The following is a 12,494-nucleotide window of genomic DNA, read 5'->3' as shown; positions in this document are numbered from 1 at the left end:
ATTTGTTTGTTTGTTTGTTTGTTTTTCATTAGAATAACCTTTACTTTAATCTTCAGAAGACTTTGATTTTGAATAATGAAATTTTACTTATTTCTACATTTGAAATGCAGCTCAGTTACAGCTCTTAGCTTTTTTGGGGACTTGCATTTTGTGATTCAAGATCTCTGAATGTGAGAAAGGAGATTAACATTTGTTCAAATTTTTTTCTACTCATTACAACATTGAAAGTTAGGAAGACGTAGAATGAGTTTAAGATTATGATTTCTTTAGCTGTGACATATTTCAAGAATGTGAATGAGCATCAATAAAACACTTTTTATCCTGTTTAATTTTTGTTTAAAACAAGTTCAGTGTCTAACACACAAGAGGACGGGGGAAATTGCTGCCTGGTCAGGTATCTTGAGGTGTCCTAAACAAATTACAATCAAATATACTTTAGTGTTCTGAAATTGGGGATTGATAGATAAAATTTGATATTTTTTCTGCTTTAAAGTTTTCTGCTATTATAGGAAATACATGAGAATGCTGTTGAGAGAGTAGTATTAAATGAACAGGTGTATATGCACCTTTTTGCAGATTACAAAGTAGCAAACATTCATTTGTCCAACCTTGTTAAAGGAAGGTTTCAAGTTAACATAAGTTTGCCTTTTTAAATTCCCAAACTTAATTTTCATTAGAATGCTTTCTGAATTACTTTTCTTTAAAAAAAATTTTTTTTAATGTTTATTTATTTACTTTTGAAAGAGCGAGAGAAAGAGAGGGCGCACAAACAGGGGAGGCAGAGAGAGAGGAGACACAGAATGCGAAGCAGGCTCCAGACTGTGCTGTCAGCACAGAGCCTGACGCAGGGCTTAAACTCTGAACCGTGAGATCATGAGCTGAAGTTGAACACCTAACTGACTGAGCCACGCAGGTGCCCCTAATTACTTGTGTTTCTTGTGTCCTTAAATGGTGGTCAACTTTTTCTTAATAATTTAGAATTGTCACTAGACTATCAATTATTGTGGTATATGTAATATATAATCATCCTCTCAGGGCTCATTGGTATGACTGTTTGATTTTAGTAAGTTGTTCTGCCTGTTGCCTTTTACCTGAATTAGAGCATTAGCCTCTTAACCCATCTGTCCATTTCCACTCTTGTGATTTCCCCTACCCCCCAATCAGGAAGATCCTTTAAAAAGTTAGATCTGGAGTGGGCACCTGGGTGGCTCAGTTGATTAAGTGTCCAACTCTTGATTTCTGCTCAGGTCTTAATGTGAGATCGAACCTGCATCAGGCTCTGCACTGACAGCATGGAGCCTGCTTGGGATTCACTTTCCTCCTCTCTTTCTGCCTTTTCTCTGCTCACGTGTGTTTGCGCACACTCTCTCTCAAGATAAAGAAACATTAAAAAAAAAAAGATCAGGAAGTCCCTGGTTCTCAAGATAAAATCTAAAATATGGCTGATGGCTGTCTGTCTTGTCAGTCTCATGTCACTTTACCTTTTCTCTGATTTTTGGACCATACATACCTACATTGGCTTTAAGTTAATCAAAATTATTAAGCTCTTTTCCAAAATGGAGGCCTTTGTATGTACTGCTTGCTGTTGCTAGCATGCTTTTCTCGCAGATCTCTGTCTGGTCAGTTCCTAATGCTACAGTCTCACCATAAATATCACTTCCTCAGATAGGCCTCATCTGACACCATCCCCTCCCCATCCTCCTTTGCCAATTTAAATTTAGGTTTCTCTCATATTAGCCTTATTGTACATAATTATATGTGTTTATTTATGTAATTGCTTAATATTTACCTCTGCCTTTAATTGATAAATTCCATGATAATATAAACTTTATTTTTGCTCACAATTGTTTATCTAATAGCTAACATACTATTGAATAACTGTTTCTTCAAATCTATGATGCCGTCAATTATAAAGCATACTTTGATTTCATAGATGTTAATTAAAATCTTGAAAAAAGGCCAATAGCATTAGCAGAACATCATCTATCTTAAGATGTTTTTATTTCAGAGATGTAAAGTATGAAAAATGTATGTTACTGAATCAATATGATATGGTACAGGAAGCATCCTTACATGAGCATTATGAAAAAGCCAGTTCCCCTTTACTTGAGACCATAAAGGCATTTCTTAATTTCTTTGTGGTAGTCTTCATTTACTAAAAACATGTCTTCTCAAAATTACTTTTTTGGTTAGCTGGGCAAGTAGTGAATCAGATGAATAAGAAGCTGCAGACAGGTTTTACGGAAGCAGAAGTGTTACAGATATTCTGTGATACCTGTGAAGCTGTTGCAAGATTGCATCAGTGTAAGACTCCAATAATTCACCGGGATCTGAAGGTATGAATTTTAGACTACTTATGGATTAATACATTTTGAACTTTAGCATTAAAATGTTCTTGGACTATTGTCTTCCTCTATACCAGTTTTTATTACCAACACTGAGAAGGATCTCTTTGTCCCAGGTACATTTCCTGGGGCCATGTAAAGACTATAGACTAGAAATTGTGTTTTCCGTGACCCTGAGGGTTTCTAGTATGGCTGTAGAAGTAGATTTTTATGGCCCTTCCTCTGCGTCTGTTGTACATAGTAGGCTTCTTAAAAAGGTTTCATGTGAGCAAAAATGTGAACGTCATTGATGCAGGTTGAATGTCCCTCCACATGATTCTGTCCAGTTCTGCTCTCCTCCTATTTCCTATAACCCATATTAGGTGTCAGGGTATTTTGCAGAGATTTTGGAGGCAAGCATGAATGGGTCGCTGTACTCAGTTATTTACCATTTACCATAGTTTTCTATCATTTACTATATTTAGGTGATTTTCTTTAAGGTCATTTTATCTTACCTTTTTGTGGAGTCTGATCTCTTGTATATGGCACCCACTTGTTACATTGGAAAAGGTCTCCCAAAAGGATTTGAATATTCCCAGTGTCATAGTGCTCAAGGTATCATTACACATACCATTTAAAAATCATAGGTTTCCTCTTAGATGCCCACAAGCCCTAAGATTACAAAAACTTCTCTTCCAGAAATGCGCTATACCCAAATATCTCATGGCTAATTTTTCACATTGCTTCAAGTCTACTCAGATTAACTTTCTCCATTTGTTCAGTCTTGCACCACCTTATAGTATTGTGCCGATTGTTTACTTTCTGTTCTCTTCCACTAGCATGTAAGCTCCATGTGTGCAGGGATTTTTTTTTTTTAATGCTTATTTAGATTTGAAGGAGAGAGAGAGAGAGAGAGAGAGACAGAGAGACAGAGCATGAGCAGGGGAGGGGCAGAGAGAGAGAAGGAGACACAGACTCCGAAGCAGGCTCCAGGCTCTGAGCTGTCAGCCCAGTGCCCTACGCGGGACTTGAACTCACAAACTGTGAGATTATGATCTGAGCCGAAGTCAGATGCTTAACTGACTGAGCCAGCCAGGTTCCCCTATCCAAGTATTTAGTATTTAGACCTTGGCACATAGCCAAGGTCTCAGTAATATTTAGTGATTGGATGAATCCCAATTCTGACTGATTATACAAAATTTATGAAAGGTGATAATAAAATCCCCCTAGGATACAAGAGAATAGAAGATGTCACGTAGAATATAGATTGTTAACCATGAAAGTGTCATCTAGGGAAACCTATGGTGTAACAGGTTACAAATTAGGCAAAGATCGAAATGTACGACTGAAGACATCTGTCCTTTAATTTGGATAATGAGTGTAGTTCATTTCAGTTCTTCTGAATATGCAGCTTTTACATTTTCCCTAATAATTTGGTATGTCTTTTTATGCTGTTTTGGCTTGTTAACCTTTTTCATATTAAGTTGATGTTTCCAGTTGAGTCTTCTCGATTTAAAGCCAGAAAAGACATTGAACTGCATACTTTTATACAGGCCCTGTTTCATATGTTTAGTTCGTTTTACTTGTGTAAATTTATGCAAACCTATGTTTGTTTTAAGTAGATGTCTTGTACAAATCTTTGTTGTGTGCAAATCTTTTAAAAAGTTGACTAAATATGAAATATAGAAGAAGAACAAACTGTAATGTGAGTATTTTGGTAGAGTGGAGAGCAATTGAATAGCTCATCCAAGACTGCATTATAAAGGTAGAAAATGTTATGGGAGAAAATGTAGTAATAATAATAGTATCATTTATTGAGTGCTTACTTTATTTCAGCCACTCTTCTAACTCTTTACGTGTTTTAACTCATACGATTTTTACAACAATTCCATGTAACAGATACTGTTAGCTTCCCCATTTTGTAGATAAGGAAATCAAAGCACAAGAGTAGTTCAGCATATTGTCTAAGGGGACATATGGTAGCAAATTGCAGAGTTGAGATGTGAACCCACACTCTCCTCTGTATGTCATGTATTCAGGTTGCTACAACACTGATCTCCAAGTTAACACATAAAGTCAAAACTGTGTTTTGTTAGTGCGGCATTTTAGATAAAAATGGAATTAGGAGTCAACCAGAGGTAGAAGTTTAATGGTTTTTGTTACTTGTCTATAGATAAGCTGAAGTGTCAGAATGAAAAATGGAGGTACAGTCTAGACTTCAACTGCTACTAGTTCTTCTTTTTCATAGAAGAGGTTTAAAAGGATTTAGGGCTTATAGACCCCTGCAGAAATCATCCTGGGATGGGAGGAGCACTTCTCTGTTCTCAGTAGGAGAAACAGTAGACATTGTCAGGTATATTTTTGGTCTGATTGATTTGGCCTTCCTCATGATTTATCTTATGTCTTTCTCTTTGTATATATGGCACAAACCTTGTGTTTATTTTGTAAAAACATGGTTATGAAAGCATAATTTTCACTTTGAAAATACTACTAATTATTTATTTTTTCTGAAGGTAGAAAATATTTTGTTGAATGATAGTGGAAACTATGTACTTTGTGACTTTGGCAGTGCCACGAATAAGTTTCTTAATCCTCAAAAAGATGGAGTTAATCTAGTAGAAGAAGAAATTAAAAAGTAAGTTTCTATCTTTATTGTGCTTTGTCTCATGGGAATTTTAGGTAACTTAAGTCTATGGACCAGATTTGCTAGTACAGATTTTAGGTATTTCATTTATAGATTTCTTTGAAATATTTCTGTTCCATAGACATTGATTAATTTATGTCTGCTGTAGCTCAGTAGTAAATATATTTTATCATAGATACAAGTTTTTCATGTACATTGTAAATGTATTTATCAAGAAATTTATTAAGTTTGAGTAATTTGTGGAATTATTAAAGGGAGTTTTAAGTAATTATTGAGTTTAGTTAAACATTGTGTTTTTACTGATACTGAGGACTTGTTCTTATTAGGAAGATAATAAATTATTTGAAAAGTAAGCTTTTACTTTATATTTAAGATGAAGAAGATTGACTTGTTCATGGAATGAAAACTCTGGAAAACATGTTACTTTGTACTAGTGTATTGGAAAGCTCTCTGGTAGAAATATGTCATATATGCTCTATTTTTCTTAGTTTTATACTTTCTGTGGTTGCTAGAGTATCTATAAAGACCTTTCCCTTTTCTGTTTTCTCATTTAGAAAATAGAACTGTTTATAAATCTTAGGTAAATCTTAAATTACCTTAATAAAATGATAAAGAATGCACAAAGGTCTGTCAGAATAGGAATTTCTGAGTAGTTGTTTTTTCTTGGTCTCCTTTCTTCCTCACAGTTTCTCATTTGTTTAAGACTAAGAGCTATCATTTGAATTGCAGTATGCATTTTGAAAGAACTCAAGGAGAGCTGATCTTTCCCTGGCCCATTTGTATAACACAGTGGGTTTCTAGACCAGGTATTTCTACTCAGGAAATATAGCCTATGGTGATTATGTTAGATTCCATAAAAATTAACTCCTTAGTAAACATATAAATGTCCTGAAGAACACAAGAACAAATCACTGAATTGGCTTTTTGGGGATATATGTTTGTATACATATATATGTATATGTATGTGTGTGTGTGTGTATATATGTATATATGTATATATACATATATACACACATATATGTGTATGTATATATGTATGTATGTATATATATAATTTAAAAATTATTTGGTTGTGATTTATAACTGCTTTAGGATCTCTGACTTGCTGAAATTTTCATTTCTTACTGCTGAGATCTTAAGGTTCAGTAGAATTTTGTAGTAGTGATGAGTGCAGGCTCATGAGGAATTCTTGTGCTCATTGTGGCTCAGTTGAGGAGGTAATGGTCTAACCATTTATTTAGTTAACAGGTGTTTATTCAGGGCCTACCATGCAGTGGACACCATTGTTGGTGCTGCAGTATAGCAGTGAACAGAAGTTCTGTCCTCGTGCAGTTTGTATTTCAGTTTTGCAGGTTGCTCCTCGTAGTGTTGTCATTCAGAATTTCTCACCAGTCAGTAATTTCGAAAAAGTAAGATGATAGGATGTTGAGCCTTAAGATATTTCATACAAAATGAAACATATCAACACTCAAAATTAAATTATGCCATGATATAGGTAGTCCTTCCAAAGTCTAATAATTTCTGCTATGAGATTGAGTACTACTTTATTAAAATATTCTGTTCATAATGGATTTAGAGTTTTTATGTTGGTAAAGATTTATTCAGTGTCTTTTAATTCCAAATAGCTTATGATGGCAGTCAGTTCTAGAAGTGTTCTTAATTAATGTAGTTAGAATGATGGCAACTAGATTACTTTTAAAACAACAGCGATAAAAACAGACCTAGAGGAGATTTACTACTGTGTGCCAGGAATTATGTTAGAGTCCATAAAAACAAACTCCTTAATAAACATATAATTTTTTGAGTGGGTAGACATTTTGTTTTTAAATTAATGGACTAAAGTATTTTGATTAGGGTAGTTTTAGAGTCTAATTATATTATTTAAAACAAATTCAAGGAAAACTATATTTTCAATCCATTGTCTTTATTTCAGATTTTTAATTAAAATTAAGTTTTTATATCATTAGAGATGCTGTCGCATTTGTTGAATAAAACATGTATAGATGCTTTGTATTGTTAAATCTTGATGGACTTTTAATGAGCTTTTTAAAAATAGTATTATTTCTATATAATGTTACTGAATCTAAAAGTTTTTTGTAGCATTTTATGTAGAAACAATGTAGTATCTATATATTTTTTTTTTTTTTTTTTTTTTTTTTTTTTTTATATCTCCACTCCATTTCACTTATTTACTGCCAGGTATACAACTCTGTCATACAGAGCCCCTGAAATGATCAACCTTTATGGAGGGAAACCCATCACCACCAAGGCTGATATCTGGGTAAGGCCAAGAAAGGCTAACATTTTCTCTAACCAAATTAAAAAAAAAAAATCTGAGTTCAGTTGGTTATTTTCCCCCTGTTACCCCAAAGGTATTTTATAATAAGTAGAAGAAAGTGGTATATTCCTATACAGAAGAAGAAAATAAATAGAACATTTTATCTTTTTAATCCTGAAATGGAAAGCTTAGGTATAAAAAAGCAAATAAAGGACTTCCATATAATGTAACTCTTTGCCACAGTATTTTTTAGAATTTATATTACATATGAATGTAAACATGTTTTGATTGAGTGTAATTTTGATTGAGTGCAGTATGGAAAAGCTGGTCATAAATCTTAAGTAATTCTTAGAAATATTTTTAAGATCTTTTTAATGGAAACTAACATGAGTCAATTTTTTTTCTAATTAAAATCAAGCCATTGACTAATTTCTACATATTGAAGATCTTACTTAGCATATTCAGTTGGCCCTTGAACAACATGATTTGAACTTAATTTGCAGATATTGATGTTTTTTTTTTTTAAGTTTACTTATTTTGAGAGTGAGAGAGGGAGAGAGGGAGAGCGGGAGCAGGGGAGGGACAGAGAGAGAGGGTGAGAGACTGAATACTTAGCAGGGTACCTCACTGTCAGTGCACTGTCAGTGTGAACCCTGAGATCATGATCGGAGCCAAAATCAAGAGTCAGAAGCTTACTTAGGTGCTCTAATATGCAGATTTTTAAAAATAAATATATTGGAAAACCTTTTGGAGATTTGCAACAGATCTGAAAAAACTTGCAGGTGAACCAGGCAGCCTAGAAATACTGAAAAAACTAAGAAAAAGTTACATATTGTAAGAGTACAGTATATAATACATATTAAAATATGTGTTAATCGACTATTTATGTTATTGATAAGGCTTCACAGTAGATTATCAGTAGTTTTAGGGGAATCAAAAGTTACACATGGATTTTCAACTGCGTGGGGTATTGACTCCTCTAACCCCTGTGTTGTTCAAGGGTCAACCGTATATCTGGATTGCATTATTAAGATTGATCATATTTTATATAATTGAACTTTTTGTTAGAATGCATATACTTTTTTAGAGCTTGTTTCATAAGGGAATATATTTTGGCTTTGTTTCATAAATTAGCAAGAAACTCTATTTTAAATGTGAATTCATTTAAATTCAACAAGTATTAACCATATCTACCACTAGTGACCGTATTAAGGTTGTAGAAAAAAAATTCCATTGGAAATACTTCTAGATTTTACAAAAAAAAAATCATGTTTATTTTAAAAGCATAATAATTTAGAAAGTAGTCAAGCATAATGTGTGAAACCAAATGAATATCTCCTTGGTTCTCTTCTCTTGACCTCCTCCTATAGGGGTTGGGATACTAAATATTCTAGCAAGGTAATAAAAAAAAAAAGTATCTTTGATATCTTTTCATCTGTCATAATGTACACTTTTTTTTTTTTTTTTTTTTTTTTTTTTTTTTTTTTTACCAGTGATTCTTAAATCTTGTGGTACTTTTTAACCATATACATAGTTGACTCAATGGATAAGTTTGATTTGATACTGCTTATAGATTACCAGCTTGTAATTCAAATTCAGTTTGCTTTTTCTCAGCATTAACATTCAATGGCTTATAGTAAATGGTTTATAGTATAATGTAGAAAGCACATCCAATCAGGTTTTAATTTATAAAATGAAGGTATTAGAAGAGGTGATCGTGGAAGTTTTTCCTAATCTAATGTTGTGACTGCTTTTGAAATCCATGTTACCTAAAAGAGTATTTCAACACCAGAGGAAACAACAGACATCATAGCTTAACTACTGTTTGGATATTATCAAGGCTTGAATGAAAAGATAGTCTCTAAGTACATGATTGTTACCCCATATCTTAACAAAAAGGAGAGAATCCTTTTTTTAATTCATTTTTTCATTAGACTTTATATGTGTGCCAGGCAGCATACTAAATTGTGATAAATTTAAAATTTATACCATTTATAGATTAGGATATGGGGTAATATTTCTATAATGGATAATTACAGAACTTAAATTATAAGTATAGCTGTGGGGTTACAAATAGATTACTCAAAGAAAATGAAAAAAGAAGCAAATAATCAGAAAATAGAATCTGTGTTTATATGCTTGACAGAAGTAGAATTTTAATTTTCATAATGCCATTTTTTTTCTTGTATTCACTCAGGTGAAACAGAAGTATCTTGCAACATTTTAGGTGTGAATGAAAGAATAACTAGAAAAATTATTCAATTCATATTGGTCAGAGATTGTGTTTCTATTTCAGCATAGTACTGATTCAGGGAGTTATCATACTGAGGTTAAAGTATTCACTTAGCACTTTATATTTTGGCGAATTTTTTTTTTTTTTGCTTGGAAGTTTCCATTGTAGGTTATTTTTATCCTGAGAACTGGGATGCTGATTTTATAAGCATTAGGAAATTCAGTGAGAGATGCTTCATGTTATCTTTTAATGAGGAAAATTGAAGCTGATGGTATTCGAAGCCTTCAAAATCAGGTCATTTTTACCCTCCCGTTTCTTGAACAATTCTCATTGTATCAGATGGATAGAGGGAAATGCCTTTGATGTGAAAAAACTAGGACACCTTGTTGTGTTCACGCTGTGTGAAGCAGAGTATTTTATGTTTTCGATTTATATTTTTTAAGGATACTGGCATTGCTATCTAAAATAGTTATCTGGAAATTCCCACAACATTTACTCTAACAGAAGACACATTATTAAAAGTTTGATTGACAAGATAAAACTGGATAAAATGCAGATCTCTTGTGCGTAGACTGTCATCTGGGCAGTAGAAAGGTGTAATTTAATGCAGATATTACACCATTAATAGTATTTTTTAGTGCTGTTAGGGAAGCCTTAAGCTCAATTTGCTACATATAAATGCTGAAAACATCTGCCTTACAGAAAAAAGCAGTATAAATATTTTTAAGTGACATTGAACTGGTTATTTCCATTCAGAATCTTTACCGTTTCATTAGTCACAGTAATGTTTTTGAACTTACTAGAATTACTCTTCTAGAATTAAAATTTATAGAGCTTTTAAACTTTGTTGGAAGACTGTGTTGAAAATAATGTTTTGTAAATATTGTCAGACTTACAAAGGTGCTTCTGCATATTGTGATCTTCATGGTAGTTATAAAAGTAGTGTGTTTGTTAGTTGAGTGTGCTAATAAGTTGATGTGTGGAGAAAATCTAACAAAAGAGAGGTGATATAAGGCCAAATAGTATTGCTGATATAATTGTATACTGACTATTGGATAATTTTATTACAGTCTGTTTAGAATTAGAAATAACATTTACACTTTTTTTTAAAGTTTATTTTGAGAGAGAGAGAATGAGAGGAGAGGCAGAGAGGGAGAGAGAATCCTAAGCGGGCTGTGCACAAACAGTGCAGAGCCCGATGTGGGGCTCGAACTCACAAACTGTGAGATCATGACCTGAGTCAAAATCAAGAGTCAGACACTTAACCTACTGAATCACACAGGCACCCCAGAAATAACTTTTACACTCTTAAGGCTTGTATGTGACACTTCTTATAAGAGCATAGTGATTTCTTGAGCTGAAAATCACGTTTTATTACTGCTTCTCAGGTTTGAGCTGTTAGCAGCTTAGCTGGGAATTTCCTATGCTACTCTTCAGAATATAATTTGCGTTTTAGGGTGTTTTGTCTTCATTGTCAGATTTATTGGTGCAAGTAGATTTATTGGTGCTGCACTATGAAGCCATGCAAGTGAAGCAGACAGAGCCCTTTGTGATTTTTAATATAGATTAGCAAAGTAGAAATATGATTAGTATATTTAGGATAAAAATTATAGGGTTATATGTAAAGGTAGAGAACTAATTTTTTGATATGAAATAATGTCACGTGTTTAGTGAATAGTCAAATAAAAATGTATTGATGTTTGATAAAATTAACTGTGCTGGCTAACTCATACTTTGAATCCCAGGATTTTATAACATGTTTTATATTGAATTAAAAAAATGTTGCTAGAAGAAGCCTTGTGTTGACTTCATTATTTATATGCTAGTTATGTGGTAAATATATTTTTTTTTCCTAGTGAAAGAAAACTATAATTTTTCTCCCAAGAGGAACCTGCTGCTTCTAATTTTAGTTATATCATTCATGATCTAGAGTTCCATGATAACATTAATCCAGCCAACTAATCACAGATGTGAGAGAAAAATATGGAAATGATACAGTTAAATATTTTTTAAAAAATTAAGCACAGTAATGGGTTTAATTACACCATTAATTGGTTTAATTTGTGAAAGGATTGATCCAGTATTAGAAACATTAGGCTTTTGTTTGTTTAATAACATACTTCATTTTTGGTTTGGGGCTGTGTTTTTGTCTTGTGATTGATTACTTCATCTGACAATATTCATACTTGTTTGTTTTACAGGCCCTGGGATGTTTACTGTATAAACTTTGTTTCTTCACTCTTCCTTTTGGTGAGAGTCAGGTTGCTATCTGTGATGGCAGCTTCACCGTCCCAGACAATTCTCGTTACTCCCATAACATACATTGCTTAATAAGTAAGTACTTGGAAGAATTTATGAAAAAATTGTAAGGTACTCTACTTAGGGTGGGCTATTTACATCTCTTTACCAAAACTTAGCATTTTGATTTCATGTGTTATAGTTTTGTGAAACTATAATAAAGAAAAACATTAAAAATGTTTGTAAGACTTTCATAGGAATGAAAACAGCTTAATTACTGATTAGTACATTGATATTTTTAAGCCCCCTAGATAAGCTTTTGTAGAACATAGAGATTATGTAATTAAGGAAGCTGGAATTTCTAGAAAAACTTACAGCAAAACATTTAATTACTTAGTCTTTGTACTTTGAAATCTAAACATTCAGACCTGTTGCTTCTTGGGATTAAAGTATTACCAGTCTTATATTGTAGCTTATTTGGCCACCCTTTTTACTTTTTAAAAAATAAAAATTTTTATTTATTTTGAGGGAGAGATAGACAGCAAGGAGCGGAGGGGCAGAGAGGGAGAGAAGGAGACAGAAACCCAAGCAGGCTCCATCTGCACTCTCAGGACAGAGCCTGACGCAGGGCTCGAACTGCAGAACTGTGAGATGAGGCCAAAGTCAGGAGTTGGACACTTACCCGACTGGCCACCCAGGTGCCCCTGCCACTCTTTTAAATATTTATTCTTTATTGATAATGAATTGTTTATTGGAAAACAACCTAAAGTAGTATCA

General features: G+C 33.1%; 1 protein-coding gene across 4 annotated transcripts in view; it reads left to right on the top strand.

Moving 5' to 3' along the window:
* The window catches only part of BMP2K (BMP2 inducible kinase), a 129,215-nt gene that overhangs the window by 60,978 nt on the left and 55,743 nt on the right, over window positions 1-12,494 (top strand). For 2 of the 4 annotated variants that reach the window (XM_042936110.1, XM_042936108.1), the window contains exons 4-7: window positions 2,194-2,336; window positions 4,838-4,959; window positions 7,168-7,249; window positions 11,681-11,813. In XM_042936110.1, coding sequence (XP_042792044.1) covers window positions 2,194-2,336; window positions 4,838-4,959; window positions 7,168-7,249; window positions 11,681-11,813 — 480 coding nt within the window. The remainder of the gene's footprint in view (window positions 1-2,193; window positions 2,337-4,837; window positions 4,960-7,167; window positions 7,250-11,680; window positions 11,814-12,494) is intronic. The other 2 variants (XM_042936109.1, XM_042936111.1) reach the window with 2 other exon arrangements.

Source organism: Panthera leo, chromosome B1 (genome assembly GCF_018350215.1).
Source record: "Panthera leo isolate Ple1 chromosome B1, P.leo_Ple1_pat1.1, whole genome shotgun sequence".
In the NCBI taxonomy this organism is placed as follows: domain Eukaryota; kingdom Metazoa; phylum Chordata; class Mammalia; order Carnivora; family Felidae; genus Panthera; species Panthera leo.
The sequence above is the reverse complement of the archived record's forward strand: the minus strand, read 5'-3'. Positions and strand labels throughout refer to the sequence as shown.